This window comes from Eretmochelys imbricata, chromosome 2 (assembly GCF_965152235.1).
Source record: "Eretmochelys imbricata isolate rEreImb1 chromosome 2, rEreImb1.hap1, whole genome shotgun sequence".
Classification (NCBI taxonomy): domain Eukaryota; kingdom Metazoa; phylum Chordata; order Testudines; family Cheloniidae; genus Eretmochelys; species Eretmochelys imbricata.
In genome coordinates, this window is record NC_135573.1 from 162,040,727 (window position 1) to 162,062,131 (window position 21,405).

At 44.5% G+C, this 21,405-nt stretch overlaps 1 protein-coding gene across 1 annotated transcript; it reads left to right on the forward strand.

Annotated features, from left to right (window-relative positions):
* The first annotated feature begins 11,753 nt into the window (after positions 1 to 11,753).
* RMP24 (ribonuclease MRP subunit p24) lies at positions 11,754 to 20,201 on the forward strand. Its single transcript, XM_077810935.1, has 5 exons — positions 11,754 to 11,923; positions 12,438 to 12,460; positions 13,340 to 13,539; positions 18,484 to 18,680; positions 19,222 to 20,201. Exons 1-5 carry the CDS (start codon positions 11,844 to 11,846, stop codon positions 19,376 to 19,378), a joined length of 657 nt encoding a protein of 218 aa, XP_077667061.1. The 5' UTR covers positions 11,754 to 11,843; the 3' UTR covers positions 19,379 to 20,201.
* The last annotated feature ends 1,204 nt before the right edge of the window (positions 20,202 to 21,405 follow it).

A 21,405-nucleotide genomic window follows, 5' to 3' on the forward strand; every position in this document is an offset into this window, starting at 1 on the left:
CGGTGCATAGACAATCCAGGAAGTTTTTGGAAAGCGTAGGGGACAATTTCCTGGTGCAAGTGCTAGAGGAGCCAACTAGGGGGGGAGCTTTTCTTGACCTGCTGCTCACAAACCGGGAAGAATTAGTGGGGGAAGCAAAAGTGGATGGGAATCTGGGAGGCAGTGACCATGAGTTGGTTGAGTTCAGGATCCTGACACAGGGAAGAAAGGTAAGCAGCAGGATACGGACCCTGGACTTCAGGAAAGCAGACTTTGACTCCCTCAGGGAACGGATGGGTAGGATCCCCTGGGGGACTAACATGAAGGGGAAAGGAGTCCAGGAGAGCTGGCTGTATTTCAAGGAATCCCTGTTGAGGTTACAGGGACATACCATCCCGATGTGTCGAAAGAATAGTAAATATGGCAGGCGACCAGCTTGGCTTAACGGTGAAATCCTAGCGGATCTTAAACATAAAAAAGAAGCTTACAAGAAGTGGAAGGATGGACATATGACCAGGGAAGAGTATAAAAATATTGCTCGGGCATGTAGGCATGAAATCAGGAGGGCCAAATCACACCTGGAGCTGCAGCTAGCGAGAGATGTCAAGAGTAACAAGAAGGGTTTCTTCAGGTATGTTGGCAACAAGAAGAAAGCCAAGGAAAGTGTGGGCCCCTTAATGAATGAGGGAGGCAACCTAGTGACAGAGGATGTGGAAAAAGCTAATGTACTCAATGCTTTTTTTGCCTCTGTCTTCACTAACAAGGTCAGCTCCCAGACTGATGCGCTGGGCATCACAACATGGGGAATAGATGGCCAGCCCTCTGTGGAGAAAGAGGTGGTCAGGGACTATTTAGAAAAGCTGGACATGCACAAGTCCATGGGGCCGGACGAGTTGCATCCGAGAGTGCTAAAGGAACTGGTAGCTGTGATTGCAGAGCCACTGGCCATTATCTTTGAAAACTCGTGGCGAACGGGGGAAGTCCCAGATGACTGGAAAAAGGCTAATGTAGTGCCAATCTTTAAAAAAGGGAAGAAGGAGGATCCTGGGAACTACAGGCCAGTCAGCCTCACCTCAGTCCCTGGAAAAATCATGGAGCAGGTCCTCAAAGAATCAATCCTGAAGCACTTAAATGAGAGGAAAGTGATCAGGAACAGTCAGCATGGATTCACCAAGGGAAGGTCATGCCTGACTAATCTAATCGCCTTCTATGATGAGATTACTGGTTCTGTGGTGAAGGGAAAGCAGTGGATGTATTGTTTCTTGACTTTAGCAAAGCTTTTGACACGGTCTCCCACAATATTCTTGTCAGCAAGTTAAAGAAGTATGGGCTGGATGAATGCACTATAAGGTGGGTAGAAAGTTGGCTAGATTGTCGGGCTCAACGGGTAGTGATCAATGGCTCCATGTCTAGTTGGCAGCCGGTGTCAAGTGGAGTGCCCCAGGGGTCGGTCCTGGGGCTGGTTTTGTTCAATATTTTCATAAATGATCTGGAGGATGGTGTGGATTGCACTCTCGGCAAATTTGCGGATGATACTAAACTGGGAGGAGTGGTAGATACGCTGGAGGGCAGGGATAGGATACAGAGGGACCTAGACAAATTGGAGGATTGGGACGAAAGAAATCTGATGAGGTTCAATAAGGATAAGTGCAGGGTCCTGCACTTAGGACGGAAGAACCCAATGCACAGCTACAGACTAGGGACCGAATGGCTAGGCAGCAGTTCTGCGGAAAAGGACCTAGGGGTGACAGTGGACGAGAAGCTGGATATGAGTCAGCAGTGTGCCCTTGTTGCCAAGAAGGCCAATGGCATTTTGGGATGTATAAGTAGGGGCATAGCGAGCAGATCGAGGGACGTGATCGTTCCCCTCTATTCGACATTGGTGAGGCCTCATCTGGAGTACTGTGTCCAGTTTTGGGCCCCACACTACAAGAAGGATGTGGATAAATTGGAGACAGTCCAGTGAAGGGCAACAAAAATGATTAGGGGTCTGGAACACATGACTTATGAGGAGAGGCTGAGGGAACTGGGATTGTTTAGTCTGCAGAAGAGAAGAATGAGGGGGGATTTGATAGCTGCTTTCAACTACCTGAGAGGTGGTTCCAGAGAGGATGGTTCCAGACTATTCTCAGTGGTAGAAGAGGACAGGACAAGGAGTAATGGTCTCAAGTTGCAGTGGGGAGGTTTAGGTTGGATATTAGGAAAAACTTTTTCACTAAGAGGGTGGTGAAACACTGGAATGCGTTACCTAGGGAGGTGGTAGAATCTCCTTCCTTAGAAGTTTTTAAGGTCAGGCTTGACAAAGCCCTGGCTGGGATGATTTAATTGGGGATTGGTCCTGCTTTGAGCAGGGGTTGGACTAGATGACCTCCTGAGGTCCCTTCCAACCCTGATATTCTATGATTCTATGAATGCTGTTAATCACAAAGTTCCTAACTGAAGAAGACTCCCAGTTGCCTGACATGCTGTGTGATATAGATAGGAGAAACTTTAGATTGCTTTTGGCATTCACAGAACAGCTGCAAACAGTGGACCATTGCTTTTGGGCTCAGGAAACAAGCACTGAATGGTGGGAGCATATCATCATGCAGGTGTGAGATGATGAGCTGTGGATACAGAACTTTCGGATGCGGAAAGCCACTTTCCTGGAACTGTGTGCAGAGCTCACCCCAGCACTATGGTGGAAGGATGCCAGAATGAGAGCTGCCCTATAGGTGGAGAAGTGTGTGGCAATTGCTGTGTGGAAGCTGGTGACTCCAGATTACTACCCATCAATCACGAATCAGTTTGGAGTCAGGAAGTTGACCATTGGGGCTGCATTAATGCAAGTGTGCAGGGCAATTAATCGCATCCTGCTAAGAAGGACCATGACTTTGGGAAATGTGCATGAAATCATGGAGGGCTTTGCAGAAATGGGTTTCCCTAACTGTGGAGGGGTGATAGGTGGCACACACTTTCCAATTTTGGCACCAGACCACCTTGCAATGGAGGACATAAATAGGAAGGGGTACTTCTCCATGGTGTTGCAGGTGCTTGTGGATCACTATCGGCATTTCACTTACGGGGTGGTCTGGGAAGGTGCATGACACACACATCTTCAGGAACACCGGCCTGTATAGAAAGCTACATGTGGGAACTTTCTTTCCAAACCAGATTACAGTGGGAGATGTTGAAATGCCCATAGTGATGCTGGGAGACCCGGCATACTCCTTACAGCCATGGCTCATGAAACCTTACATGGGAAACCTGGACAGCAATAAGAAGCAGTTCGACAACAGGCTGAGTAGGTGACAGATGACAGTGGAATGTGCCTTTGGCAGATTAAAGGCGATGCCTTTATGGCAGGCTAGACCTCAATGAGGATAATATTCCCATGGTCATTCCACATGTTGCATAATCTTTGTGAAGCTGAGGGTGAAAGGTTTGTTCAGGGGTGGAGTGTTGAGGCAGACAACTTGGCTGCTGATTTTGAGCAGCCAGATACCAGGCTATCAGCCAGATACCAGGCCCGGGAGGCTCGAATCAGGGAGGCTTTGAGGCAACCCTTTGAAAATGACAACCAGTAATGTACATCTCTGTGGTTGGTGCTGCAATGTCACATTACATGTAGTTTTCCTAGGAAGCAATGGTGAAGTTTAGGGCATTACATTCCAGTACACAAATGATTAAACTGCCTGTGTATGTATCGGTAGTGCCTGCTATCTCGATTTGTAGGAAACAAATAAAGATGAGCAACCGTTCAAAAACTTTGCTTTTATTGCACAACACACACACACACAAAGACACTTGGTGGGAAAGGAGGTACCAGGGAAGGGCAGACTTTCACAGCTGCGCATAGATATCATTTTGAAAGTTGTCTAAGAGGGTGGAGTGAAGGGGAAACCGAGAAGTACCAGAAAGCAGAAAGGACTGTCTATGTCTAGACTACCACTTTTGTCAGTATAATTTCTGTTGCTCAGGGGTGTGAAAAAAAACACACCCTGAGCGACATAAGTTACATGGATATAAGCACCACCTCCAGGCCCGCCACAGATAGATAGCTTCTCCTGAGGACATAGCTACTGCCACTCGTTGGGGGTCGTTTAATTATGTCAAGGGGAGAGCTCTCTCCCATCAGCAAAGAGCAGCTACATAAGAGATCTTACAGTGGCACACCTGTGCCACTGTACGCTCTCTAGTGTAGACATGGGCCTATGTCCCTTTGTCATTCTACTGTCATTCCTTCTGACCACCTATAGCGGATCATCAGTGAATAAATCAGGAAAGGAGAAACATTTTCCAAGTAATTTTCTGTGCGGATTAAATCTAATTTTGTCATTTGGATTTTAGAAGTTACATATGTTTTCAGGATTAACCATAAAAATTAAGTTGCTATCTAAGATGCATGTGATGTGCACCCTGTAAATCTGTACAGTTCTATGATAAATAACTATACCAGTTTGCTGAGTTTTAATTTTCTGCACATTCTGTTTTGCATGCAATTTTTCCTAAAGAAACAACACTGTGCAAAGAAACTGAAGCTTTCTGTCCAAGAAGATTCCTTCCCTGTGCATGGAATTCATTAGAATATTAAAAGACTTATTGTACCAGTTATGTTTATCAAAACCCATTAGAAGTGAGAGGCAATCCTTCTGGGCTGGCTCACATTTCATATATCTTCAAAAGGTATCTTTTGAAGTGTCAGAAAGACATTTGGAATGATCAAATATGCAGAAGAAAGTAAAAATAAATTACATGGCATGGAATACTGAAATCAACTGAGTGTTTGGTAGATATACCTATACAACTATGATGAGATACTGTTAGCTGGGGAATGACAATGTGTAAGAATGCTAATGAGGACTTTAATATCTCTAAACAAAGCCTCCAGGTCCAGCAAGCTAGCAAAGGCATAACAAGATACAGAAGCTGGAAGCTGAAGCTAGATACCGTCAGACTGGAAATAAGCTGCAATTTTCTAACAGTGAGGGTAGTTAACCTCTGTAACAACTGACCAAGTGTTGATTCTCCATCTCTGGCATTTTTAAATCAAGAGTGGAAGTTCTTCTAAAAGATCTGCTTTATTTCAACAACAATTCAGGAAAGTCCTGTGATCTCTCTTATACAGGAGGTCAGGTGAACCCCAGTCAGTCTGGAGTTTCATAGAACAAGAGGACACTTACTACTCCAGTTGATCTGGGTGTGAAGGTTCTTTTTCTTTATGTGGAGAACACAGGCGATATCTGCAGAATTTTTTATGAATATTTGTACCTTAGTTTATCTGCTTGATATTATTCTGAGTATATGGACTTAGACCAAAAGGAGCTGTTAGGAAGAGCAAGCAGGAAATGAAACAATGGTCATAGATAGGACACATACAAGAAAACAACTTCAAGGGAGTAAGGGAACTATGGCTGGACTATTCAGTGGCAAGATGCTATTCCCAGGCTCCAACTCCCAGCGATTTTACCAGGGCCACATCCGAGAGATCAAGTGGACCAAGAACAACTAAAGGGACCCTCCAGGAGAAAGAAAGGGGAGGTGAGTTGCCAGCAGCTACTTGAGGGGTGATGCTGATAGAGAAACAGAGAGCGAGAGGCAGAGAACACCTTTTTTGGTGGTACCCAGGACAGGTCCAAGCAGAACAGTCCCATCCATAGGATGGACCAAGGCAACCGCTCCAGGCCCTGTGCTTTGCGGGGCCCTGCGCTTCAGGGGGACGCAGGATCCAGAGCAGCCTCAGGGGTTGGTGGGGGGCCTGGTGCCAGCAGCAGCAAGTGACCCGGCCCCCTCCTGCCCCCATTCCACTCCTTTCCCCAAGCCCCCACCCTGCCTCTTTCCAGCTTCCATCCCCTCCCGTGAGTGACGCCGGGAGCTGGCAGGGCAGGGCAGGGCAGAGCAGGGTGGGCCAGGGCCAGGTTGCTTGCTGCTACCGGCGCCAGGCCCCTCACTACCTCCCAAGCTGCCCTGGATCCTGCCTCCCCCTGAAGCACAGGGCCCTCCAAAGTGCGGTAAGCCCAAACATTGGTGGAGCTGGGCCCACGTTCCAAAATATTGGTGGACCGCAGGCACCACGGGCTCAAATAACTTGCCACCTGTGCAAATATCTGGGTTAAGCAGAACCTTCCTAAACTTGCAAGGAAAAGATAAAGTTTATGCAAGACCAGATGAGTATAGACTTTTATTGTGTTAACCTTTTTCTCAAAATGATGTATACCTCTGGATGAACAAACATTTGTTTTAAAGCAGCTGGTTTGATTCACTTCAATCAGCCACAGGCCACATACTTCTGGAGGGAAGTTTCTTGCAGGTGTCAAACACTGTTAGGCCTGTTGATTTAGCATGGTTGCTAAACAAGGGGCTGTCTAAGAGTAGCAGGACCACATGTCTCCATCCAGGCAGGGGTGAAGATAGTGAATCTTGTCACATGAGAAGTGAAGTTGAGACAGCAAAGGGGTTTAAGGCACAGCTCATCTTGTACCTATCACACCTTATGTCCTGTGTTCCCTCTAAGCTGCACAGTTGCGCAGCTGCTCAAGAGTCAATCAAGTGCCATGCACTCGATTAGCAGAGCAGTGCATATCTGGTGACATGTGTTCAGGTGCCCCTCTCCCCACTGCTCTGCAGCAGCATTGCTCCTGCCCTCTGCCTTGGCGCCCCGGCCAGCTGCTCCTGGGAGCCTCCTGCTTGCTGTGTAGAGTGGGGTGTGGGGAAGTGAGTGTGCTGATGTCAGTGTGTCCCCCTCTCTCCACCTCCCACATCCATGTACCCCATCTCTCTCTCACTGTCAGTGTCTCTCTCACAATACACACTGTGTCTCTCTGACCCACACTGTCTCTGTCTCACAAACACACACTATGGGTCTCTAACAGTCTCTCTCACACAGTCTCTCTCTCACAGTCTGTCTCAAACAAACACACACACACACACACAGACACTCTATCTCTTTTACACTCACCTCCCAACACATATTTGTGTTATTGTTGTTACTTCTGGTATTTCCTGCAATGCACATATATTCGTTGTAATTTTATTTTTTCGAAGCGCTGTTATTTTTTTGACTGGTCTATGCATTTCATAATTTGATTTCTCTCTTATGCTTTATTTTTTGAACAGTGAGTTCTAAAATGCCTAACCTGTCCTGGCTAGAGTAATTATCCCTATAGTAATTTTAAAAAAATACTTATTATATCTAGGTTTTTTGTTTCTACTGATGGTGCACATTTCCTTGATATTGGTGCACATAAAATTCACTCTTCACATGGATGGAAAAATTAGAGGGAATGTTGCTTGTATCCTCTTAAGAACATAAGAACAGCCATACTGGATCAGACCAGTGGTCCATCCAGCCCAAAATCCCATCTTCTGACAGTGGCCAATGCCATGTGCCCCAGAGGGAATGACCAGAATAGTCAATCACCAAGTGATACATCCTGTTGTCCACTCCCAGCTTCCAGCAGAGAGGCTCGGGACACTTAGATAATGGTGTTGGATCCCTGACCAACCTGGCTAATAGCCATTGATGGATCCATCCTTCATGAACTTACCTAGTTCTTTTTTGAACCCTGTTAGAGTTTTGGCATTCACAACATCCCAGGCAATGAGTTCCACAGGTTTACTGTACACTGTGTGAAGAAATATTTCCTTTTGTTTTAAACCTGCTGCCTATTAGTTTCATTGGGTGACCTCTAGGTTCTTTTGTTATGTGAAGGAGTAAATAACATTTCCTTATTCACTTTCTCCACACCAGTCAAGATTTTATAGACCTCTATTATATCTCCTTAGTCATCTCTTTTCCAAGCTGAAAAATCCGTCTTTTTAATCTCTCCATAAGGAAGCTGCTCCACACCCCTAATCATTTTCGTTGTTCTTCTCTGTACCTTCTACAATTCTAATATATCTTTTTTGAGATTGGGCAATCAGATCGACACGCAGTAATCAAGATGTGGGGGTGCCATGGATTTATACAGAGGTATTATGATATTTTCTGTCTTACTCTGTATCCCTTTTTTGATTGCTGCTGCCCACTGAGTAGCTGATTTCAGAGAACTATCCACGATGACTCCAGGATCTCTTTATTGGGTGGTAACAGCTAATTTAGACCCCATCATTTTGTATGTACACTTGGGATTATGTTTTCCAATGTACATTATTCTGCATTTATCAACATTGAATTTCATCTGCCCTTTTGTTGCATAGTCACCCAGTTTTGTGAAATTCCTTTGTAACTTTTGGGGGGGAGGGATAGCTCAGTGGTTTGAGCATTGGCCTGCTAAACCCAGGGTTGTGAGTTCAATCCTTGAGGGGGCCATTTAGGGATCTGGGGCAAAAATTGGGGATTGGTCCTGCTTTGAGCAGGGGTTGGACTAGATGACCTCCTGAGGTCCCTTCCAACCTTGATATTCTATGATTCTATAACTCTTCATGTCTGCTTTGGACTTGACTATCTTGAGTAGTTTTGTATCATCTGCAAATTTTGCCACCTTACTGTTTACCCCTTTTTCCAGATCATTTATGAGTATGTTGAATAGTACTGGTCCCAGTACAGAACACTGAGGAGACACCTCTATTTACCGCTCTCCATTCTGAAAACTGACCATTTATTCCTATCCTTTGTTTCCTATCTTTTAACCAGTTATTGATCCATGAGAGAACCTTCCCTCTTACCCCATGACAGCTTACTTTGCTTAAGAAGTCTTTGGTAAGGGACCTTATCAAAGGCTTTCTAAAAATCTATGTACATATCTGTGAGAGTAAAAATCTATGTACATAGATATCAAACGTCTCCCCCTTACTCTCACAGATATTACGGAGCACACATATTGCAAGCAGCAATAACAATGGGAATGTTGGTTGTGCTGAGGTCTAACCTAGTCAGCAAACAGCACCAGCGAGCTTTTAAACGTCCAAAGGCACGTTCTACCACCATTCTGCACTTGCTCAGCCTATAGTTGAACTTTCCTTACTACCGTCCCGGCTGCCTGTGTACGGCTTCATGAGCCATGGGAGCAAGGGGTAGGCTGGATCCCCAAGGATAACTATTGGCATTTCAACATCCCCAACAGTAATTTTCTGGTCTGGGAAGTAAGTCCCTTCTTGCAACTGCTCGAGCAGCCCTGAGTTCCTAAAGATGGGAGCGTCATGCACCTTTTCAGGCCATCCCACACTGATGTCGATGAAATGTCCCTTGTGATCCACCAGTGCTTGCAACACCATTGAGAAGTACCCCTTGTGGTTTACCTACCGGTGCCAAGATAGGGATATGTGGTCTGTCTATCGCCCCACCGCAGTTAGGGAACCCCATTGCAGCAAAGCCATCCAGTATGACCAGCACATTTCTCAGAGTCACTACCCTTAATAGCAGAACGTCAACGATTACATTGGCTACTTGGATCACAGCAGTCCCCACAGTAGACTTGCCCACTCCAAATTGATTCCCAACTGACCGTTAGCAGTCAGGCGTTGCAAGCTTCCACAGGGCTATCACCACTCGCATCTCAACGGCCAGGGCAGCTGTCATCTTGGTATTCCTGCGCTTCAGGGCAGAGGAAAGCAACTCACAAAGTTCAAGGAAAGTGGCTTTACGCATGCGAAAGTTTCACAGCCACTGTGAATCATCCCATACCTGCAACGCTATGTGGTCCCACCAATCTGTGCTTGTTTGCTGGGCCCAGAATCGGCGTTCCACTGTATCAACCAGCCCCACTGCCACCATGATGTCCCAATTGCCACATCCCGTGCTTTCAGGAATGTCTGTGTCCATGTTCTCATCACAATCATCCTTGTGCCGGCGTCTCTTAGCCCAGTTCTGCACATACTCAAGGATAATATGCAAGGTGTTTACAATGCTCAAAACAGCAGTGGTGAGCTGAGCGGGTTCCATGCTTGCTGTGGTATGGCATCTGCACGGGTAACCCAGGAAAAAAGACACAAAGCGATTGTCTGCCATTGCTTTCACAGAGGGAAGGAGGGAGGAAGGGGCGACTGACGACATGTACCCAAAACCACCCTCAACAATGTTTTTGCCCTATCAGGCATTGGGAGCTTAATCCAGAATTCCAATGAGCAGCGGAGACTGTGGGAACTGTGGGATAGCTACCCACAGTGCACCACTCCATAAGTCGATGCTAGCCACAGTATTGAGGACACACTCCACTGACTTAATGCACTTAGTGGGAACATACACAAACGACTGTATAAAATCAATTTCTAAAAATCAACTTCTATAAAATTGACCTAATTTTGTAGTGTAGACATACCCTGAGTATAAGACAAGAAACAACAGATGGATGAGACATTACAACCACTTAGTTTGGAAGCTCACCGACTATGCAGATCAAAAGGAGCACCAGCCATGGTCTGTAGTTACTAACCAGGAGCCCCAGGATCAGCATCCTAGAGGACAGCAGCAATGGGAAAAAGAATTGTAAGAACAACAGAATCCTGTTTCCGTGACTGAGAACTCTGTGCTACCCAGAAATATTCTGCTCAGACAGTAAGTGTCCATACTAGGGATTTTCACTGCTCCAGATGGCTCCAGGACAGATACTCAAACTTTAAAGTCAGAAGGGACCATCACAATCATCCAGTCTGACCTCCTGCACATTGCAGGCCACAGAACCTCACCTAACAACATGTAGTTGATCTGCAACTACTAGCAAGAAATATCTCCAATGACTGGTGATGGGACACTAGATGGGGAGGGCTCTGAATTACTATAAGGAATTCTGTCCCAGGTGTCTTGCCCACATGCTCAGCATTTAACTGAACACCATATTTGGGGTTGGAAAAGCATTTTGCCCAGGGTCAGATTGGCAGAGACTTTTTTTTTTTTTTTTTTTGGCCTTTCTCTGCTTCATGGGGGACGTCACTCACAGGTTTAAACATGTGTATTAGGGAAAGCAACTAAAAATATAAATGTTTACTGTTTATACTAGATGACTGTTTATCGTTAAAAACACTAAATGATGTTTAAAATGTGTTTTTGCTTCATTCTCACATTTCCTTGCCAAAATCTGCCTCCTTTCTGGAAAGGACAAGTAGACCCTGTCGACACTGGGATGCAGCAAGGCACTGCGGTAAGGCTCCCCGAAAGCACCACGTTTCGGCCTCTCATTGCAATATGGCTAAGTTAACTAGCACCGTTTTGGGGCCAGGTGGCTCTTTCCTCAGCCTCACTGCAGCTGGTGTTCACGGCAATTAATCCTGCACCGGCACCCGCATCTGACCGGCCTTTCCTGGGAGGTGGTGAGCGCCCCCAGCGCCCCTAAGGGGTGCGCCGCTTCTCATCCGCTTGACTTGTGGGCACGAGCTAGTTAAACCCAGGCTCAGTGCCCCAGTGGCCAGCCGCCGGGCAGCGCACGGGGCCGGTTCGCGGCTCGCTGGGGGCAGCCGCAACCCTGCTACCAAGGCCAGAGCTGCGCGGTGCAAAGCGGGCCCCGGGGGGGCGGCTCAAGGGGCACCTGGCGCGCGGGGGCCGATGCGGGGCCCCAGGAACCGGCCGCGCGGGGCGGGGGGGGGGGTCCTGGCCCCCGGGGTCTGTGCTCAGGCGAGTCCATTCGGGGCCTTCTTCCCGCGAGACGCGCCGGGGCAGCTCGGCCCCGCCCCCGCCCGGCTTTACGGGCCCACGAAGCCCCTGCCCCGCCCGGGCCTGCCCCAGGAAGCGGTTTGTGACGGCGCCCCGCGGCAAGGCGGGGGAGGGGCCAAGCCCGGCAGCGACCCGGCCCGACCGGCTCTCTCTCCCTCCCGCCGGCCCGCGGGGAGGCCGGAACGTTGGTGCCGCGGCTGCCGTTTCCGCCAGGACCTTGCCCCGCGCTTTCCCACCGGAAGGAAAGGCGGCGGGCCGGTCGCCGCGGGGTGTGCGCGCGCCTCTCGCTGTCGCGGGGATGTCTAGGCGCCGGCGGTTCCTGGAAGGGGCGGCTCGGGCGCTGATGGGCACGTGCCCGGCTCAGGCCCGATTCCTGATGTAAGAGCCTGGCGCGCGGTCCCCCTTTCCAGGGAGGGAGGGAGAGAGGGAGAACAAGATCTCCAGTATTCTGATTTGTGACGTAATAACAGCCACATCTCCTTCTGGGGGGGTGCTCTGAGAACGTTCTGTTAAATCTTCTGTAGAGTCATGGCCCCGCCCCCTCGTTCATCCACCACGTGGCCCCGGTTTCTTGACGCCTCCCCTGCCTAGGGGCCCGGGCCGTGCGTGGCTGGGAGAGCCCCGCGCATTTGGGCCGAGGTGCTGTGCGGTGCCCTGGGCCAGGCTGATCTCTGTCCACCCCCACAGCCCGCTGTGTGTCTGTCTGTGCTGCTGCCCCCCCCCCCCCCGACTTCCCCCCTTCTCTCCACAACACTTCCTTATAGAGGACAGCCCGTACACAGGGCAGGATCCCAGACAGGGGCTGTGGCTGGGTCTGGAACCAGTGCCTCCTGCTGCCCGAGCGCAGTGACTTGTAACTTGGTCAGTAACCCCGTCCTTTTTCCTCCCCCAGGTGGACGCTTCATTCTGAAAAAGGCAAGTTTAAATAATTCAGTGGTTTTGGTTCTTTAAATTGGAGACAGACAGGCAAGCTCAATTCACAGCTTTTGAACTGCCCAGAACACGTGATGTGACTTTTAAAACATGTTCAGTTCTTCTCCACTTTCGAAAACGTGGGATAACAGAGGGAAATTCTTCACCAGAGGGAATTAGGAAATGTTTTTCTTTTGGTAGAATTTTCTGTGGCTACTACTTATGTCTGATTTAATGTTACCTGGAACGGGATGTAGTGAGGCAGATGTGGGACCATCTCTCCATGTTGCATCCATTCACGTCAAGCCTGAATTTGGCCTTTCATTAGCCTGTTTTGATTCTAACACTATTGTATTTTTAATTAAATCTCAGTCTTGGAAGAAGCTTAGCAAGGGCAGACCACCTTTGACTTCAGCAGGGTTTTATGTTGATACAGGAGTGTGCCTCATAGAGTTCCTTGCAGGAATATGTTTCTCATAATGTAAGATTTTTGAAGAAAGGTGGACGTATTTTGCTGGTACAATTACCTGTTGTAATTACTATATGTAACTCTACTCACAATACAACATGATTTTTTTTTAACATTTTGGCATTCGGCTTCCTCTTGAGTTTTTGTTGAGTATGAAATGCAGACTCAAACTAATCCTGTATCTAGTGCTGACATAGAAACACCTCTAACAGAACAATTTGAAGAAAGTACTTGTACCCAAATAAGATTTTTAAAATGCTAGAGAAAAGGTTGCCCTGCCCTTATCAATGCACAATTTACAGTATGCTATAAATTAGTGGCTTAATAGCTGTAATATATGCCTTTTATATGTTCACCTCTAAAAATACTTACAGAGAGAAGTTCATTTAGGGTTTTACTTTATTCATCTGTAGATAACAAAACCGACAGAGAAAGGATATGCCCTTACTGTTTCCAGTTTCTGGTTCCTGATAACCACAGAGTACGTCTCAAACCCAAGATGAAACTGATTCCACGGATACAGAAACTTCTTAATCGGGAGGCAAAGAACCAAAAACTCAATTTGAAACAGACAAAGCTTTTGAAAAAGTATAAGGACTCAAGAAGTGTTCGGGTAAGATTGCGATTCCAATTAATACGATAACTGAGTTTGTTCATTCCCTGGAGCCTTAATTTCCCTCAAAGAGAGAGGGAATAAAAGAAGATAGGAAGCTTTTCTCTTTAGAAATTGAGTTTGCAATCCATACGATTATTTCATCCGAACATAACTTTCTCTACGTAACTTTCCTGTTACGGTAACTTCTATTCAAATACACACACAAGGAATTTTAAAACAAAAAACCTGACTTTAATAACGAGATGAGAAAATGGCAGGTGGAAAAATCCCCAAACCTCCAAACACATGGCTGCAAAAATGTACAGAAGCCACAATCTGCACATTCTAAGATTTAATCTAAAAAACAAGCCATTTATCTTTTTATTGTGAAGATAACTTTTTGTTGTGAACATTCTCGGTGTAAACTGTACTGCTAGTCTATTTGTGCAGTTTTGCAGAAGTGTCTCCAGCCAAAGTAACAGCAGCAAAGATTGATACTTTTCTTTTCCCACCCTCTTCGCTCAAGAGTGTTATGATCTGCAGAGCCTAATTGGGGTCAGGTAAATCCTAACATCATTAAGTAGAGGTAGGTTTTCCCCCCTTTTTTTAAAAATGAGGAAATCAAAGCTGAAAGTCCTGTTAAAAGTTAAGATTCCGGCAGTTACACTAGTTTGGCTGTGAGGGACATTTTTTTTTTAAAGTGTATAAGCTGAATGTTACTGTTTGTCATAAAGTGTCTATGATAAAGCATACAACACGTAACATAATCCTAGTTAAGGTTGCTGTCGGAACATTAACTCTTATTGGCTTACTTCTTTTCTTTAGCCATTTGAGGTTTGTCTTCACAGTGTTTTGGAGCCTGTGGGAGTGAGCCTGTCAGCCCAGGTTGATAGACTTAGGTAGCGGGGCTCATGCTAGTGCTCTGAAAATAGCTGTATAGACAGGGCTTTGAAGTTGTGGCTTAGGCACCGAAACCTAGGGAGTGCGGGGTGTTTCATACTCTGAGCCACACTTCAAAGCTCTGTCTAGACAGCTATTTTTAGAGTACTAGTGAAAACTCTGCTGTTAACCCGGACTGGGATGCTTGCTCCTGTGGGCTGCAAAATGCTACATAGACATACTCATGGAGGCCTGAAGATTTCAAGGACAGCTATGCCTGGAAGAAACACTTGTCACCAGTCTCCCATTTAGAAGTCTGTTGTGAAGCTGTGTACCTAAATGAGAGTAAATTATTTCTGGAAGAGATCAGAAGTTCATGCACACACAGAGTGCTTAGTCACACATTAACACTGACCCAGTTGCTTATATTTTGAGGGCGAGGATATCCATAGTGACATGTAATCTCACATGTCCGACAATGAAACAATTTTTGTTGGTTTGGTTTGTTTCTTTATCAGCATTTTTCAAATTGAGTGTGAACTGCCTGAGCAGGCTCTGATGTCTCCCAGAGGAAGCTCAAACAATCTTAGGGAAAATTGGGTTGGGTGGCAATTTTGTGTGAGACTTTCCTGACCAGTGTTTAATATTCAATACTTAATAGCCAGTGACTTCTTATTTGCTGATTAGAAAGTGGAAATGATCCAGCAAGAATGAAAAATGAATTACTGACTTCCCCTATCTACAGGGTTAAAATATACATTTCTGCCCCAGAGCACAGTGTTTTATCACCAATAAAAAGCACTTTACCCAGTGCCGCAAACCAGTGTGCATTATGGGAGGTCTCAGAATGCTTTCTGGGCTCAATTTTTGCTCTCATTTACACCAATGTGTAAATCCAAAGTAACTTCATTAAAATAATGAAAATAGTCATTAAGGGGCAAGGGAAGACACTTGTTAACACAAAATATAGTAAACAGTGCTAACACATTTCACTTTACTGCATGAGCTTCATTGTATTCCAGAATGATCAAAATGAAGTTTTCAGGTTCTGAAGCTGTCATGTAGAAAATAACTATATATAACTTTAATGTAGTGCTATAGAGACATACAAATCTATTAAAACAATTATATAGACAGATGTCTTAATAAATGAAGACAACACCCCACTGGGGGCGGAGGGATAGCTCAGTGGTTTGAACATTGGCCTGCTAAACCCAGGGTTGTGAGTTCAATCCTTGAGGGGGCCATTTAGGGATCTGGGGCAAAAATTGCGGATTGGCCCTGCTTTGAGCAGGGGGTTGGACTAGATGACCTCCTGGGGTCCCTTCCAACCCTGATATTCTATGATTCTAGGCCCAACATTGACTCTTCAGAGCGTGTCCTGCTGGCAGATTGAGTGGCTTTCTAAGAAATGAGGAAACTACTGATTATAATTTCCTGTGCCAGAATTTGCAACAATAGAAATCTGAAGCACCAACAACACAAGATTGGGTTGAGGAAGTATCATAATCATTAACTAGGATCACTTCTATGTCATGGCTATAGGCACTTCAGATAGACACAGTACAAAACTAACAAAATGAAGCAAATTCCCTCCCCTCAAAATTTTAGTTTCCATTTGAAGGGCTCACAAACCACTGTGAACCTGGAAGTTTTGCTTTTATTATTCATTGGTGTGATATCACAGATATTTAGGATGGATTTGAAAAGCTGTCATTTTAGACAGCAGATATTCAGTGTGTCTCTTCCTATTCCAATAACGTGGGTGGATCCAACACTTTGTGGTCTTGCCCAAACAAACTTAAGTAATGATACTAAGGCAGGGGTGGACAAACTTTTTGGCCCGAAAGCCACTTCAGGGTGTGAAATGGTATGGAGGTCCGGGTAGGAAAGGCTGTGCCCCCCAAACCTCCTGGCCCCCACCCCATCCAGCCCCACCCACTTCCCGCCCACTGACTGCCCCCCTCAGAACCTCCAACCCCCCCCCACATCTTGTCCCCTAACCGCCCCCCGGGACTCCACCCCCAACCAGCCCCCCTGCTCCCTGTCCACCCTGACCCCTGTCCACATCCCCACCCCTGACAGGCCCCCCCCGGGACTCCACCCCCTATCCAACCCCTCCCTGTTCCCTGACCCCACCACCCCAGAACCACTGCCCCCTGCTCCTGACTGCCCCCCGGGACTCCCTACCCAACCCCCTTCGCTGCCACGCGCGCCGCCACTACCGTCCCCCGGCAGGACGGTCCTGCAGGCCGTAGTTTGCCCACCTCTGTACTAAGGAGTAGTTGGCCAGGTGTGAATGTACCGCTTATGTCTAAAAAAAAAAAAAAAAATCCCCAAAGGAACCAAATATTGATGTACACTGTTACCTGCAGAGCTGTAACAGGTTTTTAAACAAAAATATACATTTGTTTGTTAGCTGGACAGATTCTCAGAATATAGCAGGCATCCATATAAATGTGAGTTTATAGTTTGTGGTCCATTCTAATCTCCATGCAATGTCCTTGAATTGGGATTTAAACATAGTAATACCGTCTGCTCTGTTTCAGACAGACGGACCATCCCATTAAGATCTGTCTGAGTTAAGATCAAGATTGACTTACATACTTACTGTGATTTGGTGTGCACTTTCCTACTTGGATTGTGCTTGGAATGTTTCTGGTATTATATACTTAAAATACTACCAGGAACTGACAGCTCCCAAAATTACCATTTTAGAGCCATATAAGCTCCTTCTGTAGAAAATGACACATTAGGAGCAAAATTGACTGAGACTTAAACCAACAAGCTGACAGGCTAGGTTTACAAGACCTTTCTTAACCATTAGCGATATGTTATATCTTGGTTTAAGCATTCTGCTAACTTTGCAATTGCATAAAATTACCTTATTCTATTTTGCAGAGTTCTAAAACTCCTAGAGGCATCATCTGTAAATTAGTTGTTTTTGCAGATATGGTTCATCAGTTAATGGAAGATCAGCTGTTAAAGAGACTTTTGCCAAAGCCATTGGTTCCCAAACTTTGGGTTGTGGACCACTGGTGGTCTTCTGTGGAGAGTTGGCAGGTCACATTGTTTTAATTCTCCTTGTTTCTAGCTGAATCCATTAAAAAGAGCTAAAATAAATTAAAAGCTTTCCTGTTATTTTCTGTGACAGCAGTTGGTGTACTTGTAAGAGATGTTATGTGATGGGAGCAGTGTCTCAGACAGTCTCTCTATTAACACATGGTTTTGCCCACTCAGCTGCTTCCCCTTTTGACCCCACTGAACTTTAGTAGATACCCTCTAGTCCCACTCTCCCTGTGTGGTTCTCCTTCTCTCCATACCAATGGGCTACCTTGTTTCTTTTTATCTGTAGTGCATCTTTTTATTTTTGCAGATTTGGGATTTTTAATATTTTTCTCTGAAGACTCACCAAAAAAAGTGTTCTGGAGGGGTACCCATGTTAGTCTGTATCAGCAAAAACAACGAGGAGTCCCCGCTGCACCTTAGAGACTAACAAATGTATTTGGGCATAAGCTTTTGTGCGCTAAAACCTACTTCATCGGTGCCACAAGGACTCCTTGTTGTTTTTGCAAAAAAGTGTTGTATATTTACGTAGAGGTGTAAATTAAAAGATAAATTTTAAAATACATTTTGATCGTTTTCTGGATTCTTGTATGTTTGTGGTGAAACATGAATTCCACTGGGGTACATTCAAAGTATTATACAGTCAGAGCTACTTTTAATGTTGTCTAGTCTTTTTGTGGTGACAAGGTTGTTTTTTGTGTTTCACTCCATGTGTTTGCAATTCAGAATTAAAAGTCCCCTGAAATTAGTTTCCAGGGGATTGGAGTCATTTCTAGTCACACCCTTGGGAATTTGATGATTTACATGGTTTAAAAGAGAAAGCTAGATGTGGATTTGATGTTGCTTTTTATGTCTCTCTGCTTCACACAAGTAAAGTATTTAAGCAGCTTGATTCACTCTCTGTAATTTTGAAGAGCAGTTTAGATAAGTCTAAAAGTGTTAGTCACCAATGCCTTATACATTTAAAATGCAGAAAGACTGACAGAAGAGCTAACATTTCCTTTCCTCTCTTCATAGCTGGTTACTTGCAACACATGCAACAAAACAACAAGATATTGTGGTAAAAGCAGAGATTTTTTGGCAACAGCAACAAGCCGTTCTGGTACTCCGAAGAGTAGACCAGACCCAAAGACTCAGATATCTGCAAACAAAACGACACCCTTAAACCACAGTAAATCTGGATCTAAAAGCAAGAGTCCAGCATCAACTTCCAGGTGCCTATTTCCATTTTACCTAAAGAGGCAACATACTTCAGTGAATAAGGGCACAGTACTAGAAGTCAGGAAAGGGAGTTCAGACAAGTTGTTTAGTAATCGCTCTGATAATTAATATTTTATCTTTTATCAAGGATCTGAAATGGAAGATCAGTTGTTGTTTGGGTTTGTTTTTTAATTGCAGGAGTCCAAAGAGTCTAATAAAAAGAGTGACTAGGGGTAAAAAATATCACTTCTAGGTGTTTTTAAAAAAATAAACTTCAGCCTTTAGTGTGAGATACCATGTAGGGTTTTTATTTTCTAAGCATGTGTGTAAGTAATTGTGTGCACAAACTCAGTACTTGCATACATATTTGGGTAGTTGTGTTTCTCACAGCCCACTTTTACACGCAATGTATAAGTTATGTTTGTAGTTAAGTAATTGTGCACCTGAATTTTATGTACACAACCATTTTCAAATGCAGACCATAAAATTACATTATTCCTCCAGCCTCTTTTTAATAAGAGATTTATTGGATTTTTGTTTTGTTTTGCTTTTCAGAACATGCATGGCTGGACAGTCACCATCCAGTTCTTTGTCCAAGACTCCCAAAAACACTAAATTTCACTTTACTCAGCTAAAACGGTTGCTTAATCTTGAAGAAAAACAAAAGAGCCAGAAGAAGATGGACCTGAAAAACTTCTTGTCTTCACTTTGAAATACTGAATAATTACAATAGTCATGATAATGGTTACAATAGTAGTGGCTAAAATTGGGCCAGTAAATGAACTAAATTAGTGGCTGCTTTATTAATTGTTTTATAAACTTAGAAACAATTTTTGTTAATACGGGTTAATTTCTGGCTGTGTTAAGGCCTTCAGCATGTAGGGGAGATTTAAATACATTGTTTGGAAACAGTCTCTGTACTTTTAGATGGATTGCCTACCAGAGGATATTGCTGGAATAATAAGGTAATAAGCCATGTCTTGGAAGCCTGTCTTGGAAGCCTGAACTTGTATCACAATCTTTAGTGGCTCAGGAATTAAAAGCCAAAAGCTGTTCTTGGACCAGATTGGCTTGCACTGTAGCAATCAGTGTAACGGTTTTTAAAATAGGATCCTGTACCACAGTAGAACTTGCAGAGGAACTCCTGATCTCTAATTCTTTCCAGATCTGTGCTGTAAATGCTATGGGTTTGTTTGTGAGTTTTACTCAGGACTTTCTTTGTGACTGCAGATCTGTGACTAAAACTGATTTCCAAAGGAAATCTGTGCGGTCATCTTAATGAACTGACAAAGTAATTCTGAAACATTCCTGCTTAACGCTATTCAGAAGTAGGTCTTATTCTGAAATTTCTGAAGTTGATGGCTCCAGTTTTCCATGTGGAAAGAAAATTATTTGTTTTTACATACAAATAGCTTTACAACCAAAAATTTCTCTTTCTGTAAGTTATATAAAGTTTATTCCTTTCTGTTCCAGTCCTCATTCTTGTTTTGGCACCAGTAAAGCGACAAATAAAATGATCCCACTTGCCCCTTGAAGTGCATCTGGCTTATTCTTATCCAATTGAAAACCAGTTTCCAACAAATACAGGTTGGTATATTTAAAAAAAAAAACATTTCAGGGAAGGCAGAGCTTCTTGCAAATCTTAGTTTTAATCTCATAAGGGCTGATAAGTATGTAATATTCATATGAATCTTCTGGAAATGGGTAATGTGACTGAAATACATAGTAGAAGTGATTTGGAAAGCCCTTCCTTCACTTTAGGCTTAACTAAAACATATGTAGGGTCAATTTTTAACAATTTTTCTGGTAACTATGCTTTTACAATGCATTGTGCTGTTTTTCCTCTCTGTAGGGCTCTGTATTTATTTACATGGGTCACTTTATGGCTTGTCCTCTGATGCCTTTACTAATTCTTTAGTTTTGTTGGGGAGAAAAATGTATATTGTAAAGCAGTATTTTAAAAGGGTTTGTGTTGTAAAATCTTAACTGTAAATAATTTTAATTTTTTTTTCATAAGGTGTGTGGTACTTTTGCATGCTGTGTGTAGGATTGAAACGTGACTATTTATATAATTAATATTGCCACTGTTAGACAATTGCAACAAATTTTATACAAAGTATGTTAGGTAAGGTATCAATGAAAAAGTCACAATCTGTCATCTTTGGATCTAATGTGAAATCCCTTTATATCCCATTTCTCACCCATAACAATTTAACATTCAACACGAAGACTTTGTCCAAACCATGGGAATGGCCATGAGTACTAGGATGACTCCCAAATATGCCAACTTCTTCATGGGCCACATTGAGGAAGCATTTCTGGACAAGTACACCACAAAACCAATGAAATACCCGAGATATTTTCTTTGGACAGATGACCTAAAGTTCATCGTAGATTTCCACCACAATTTCAACAACCACTCCCCTTCTTTAAACTCTCTCTAGAACAGTCCTACATTATCATCAACTTCCTGAACGCAACAATCAGCTTCAACCATGGAACCCTACAGACAAGAAACCCATAGTTCATCATACCTACCTTCACAGATCCAGTAACCACCCCAAACCCCCCAAGAAATTTATCTACAGCCAGACGCTCTCATACCACAGAATATGGTCTGAGGACAAAGTCTGGGATATACACCTTAACACACTTAAAACTGCCTACACCAAACAAGGACACTCCACTAGAGAAGTAGATATACTTCATGGAATGGGCCACTCAAATACCTCAAGAAAA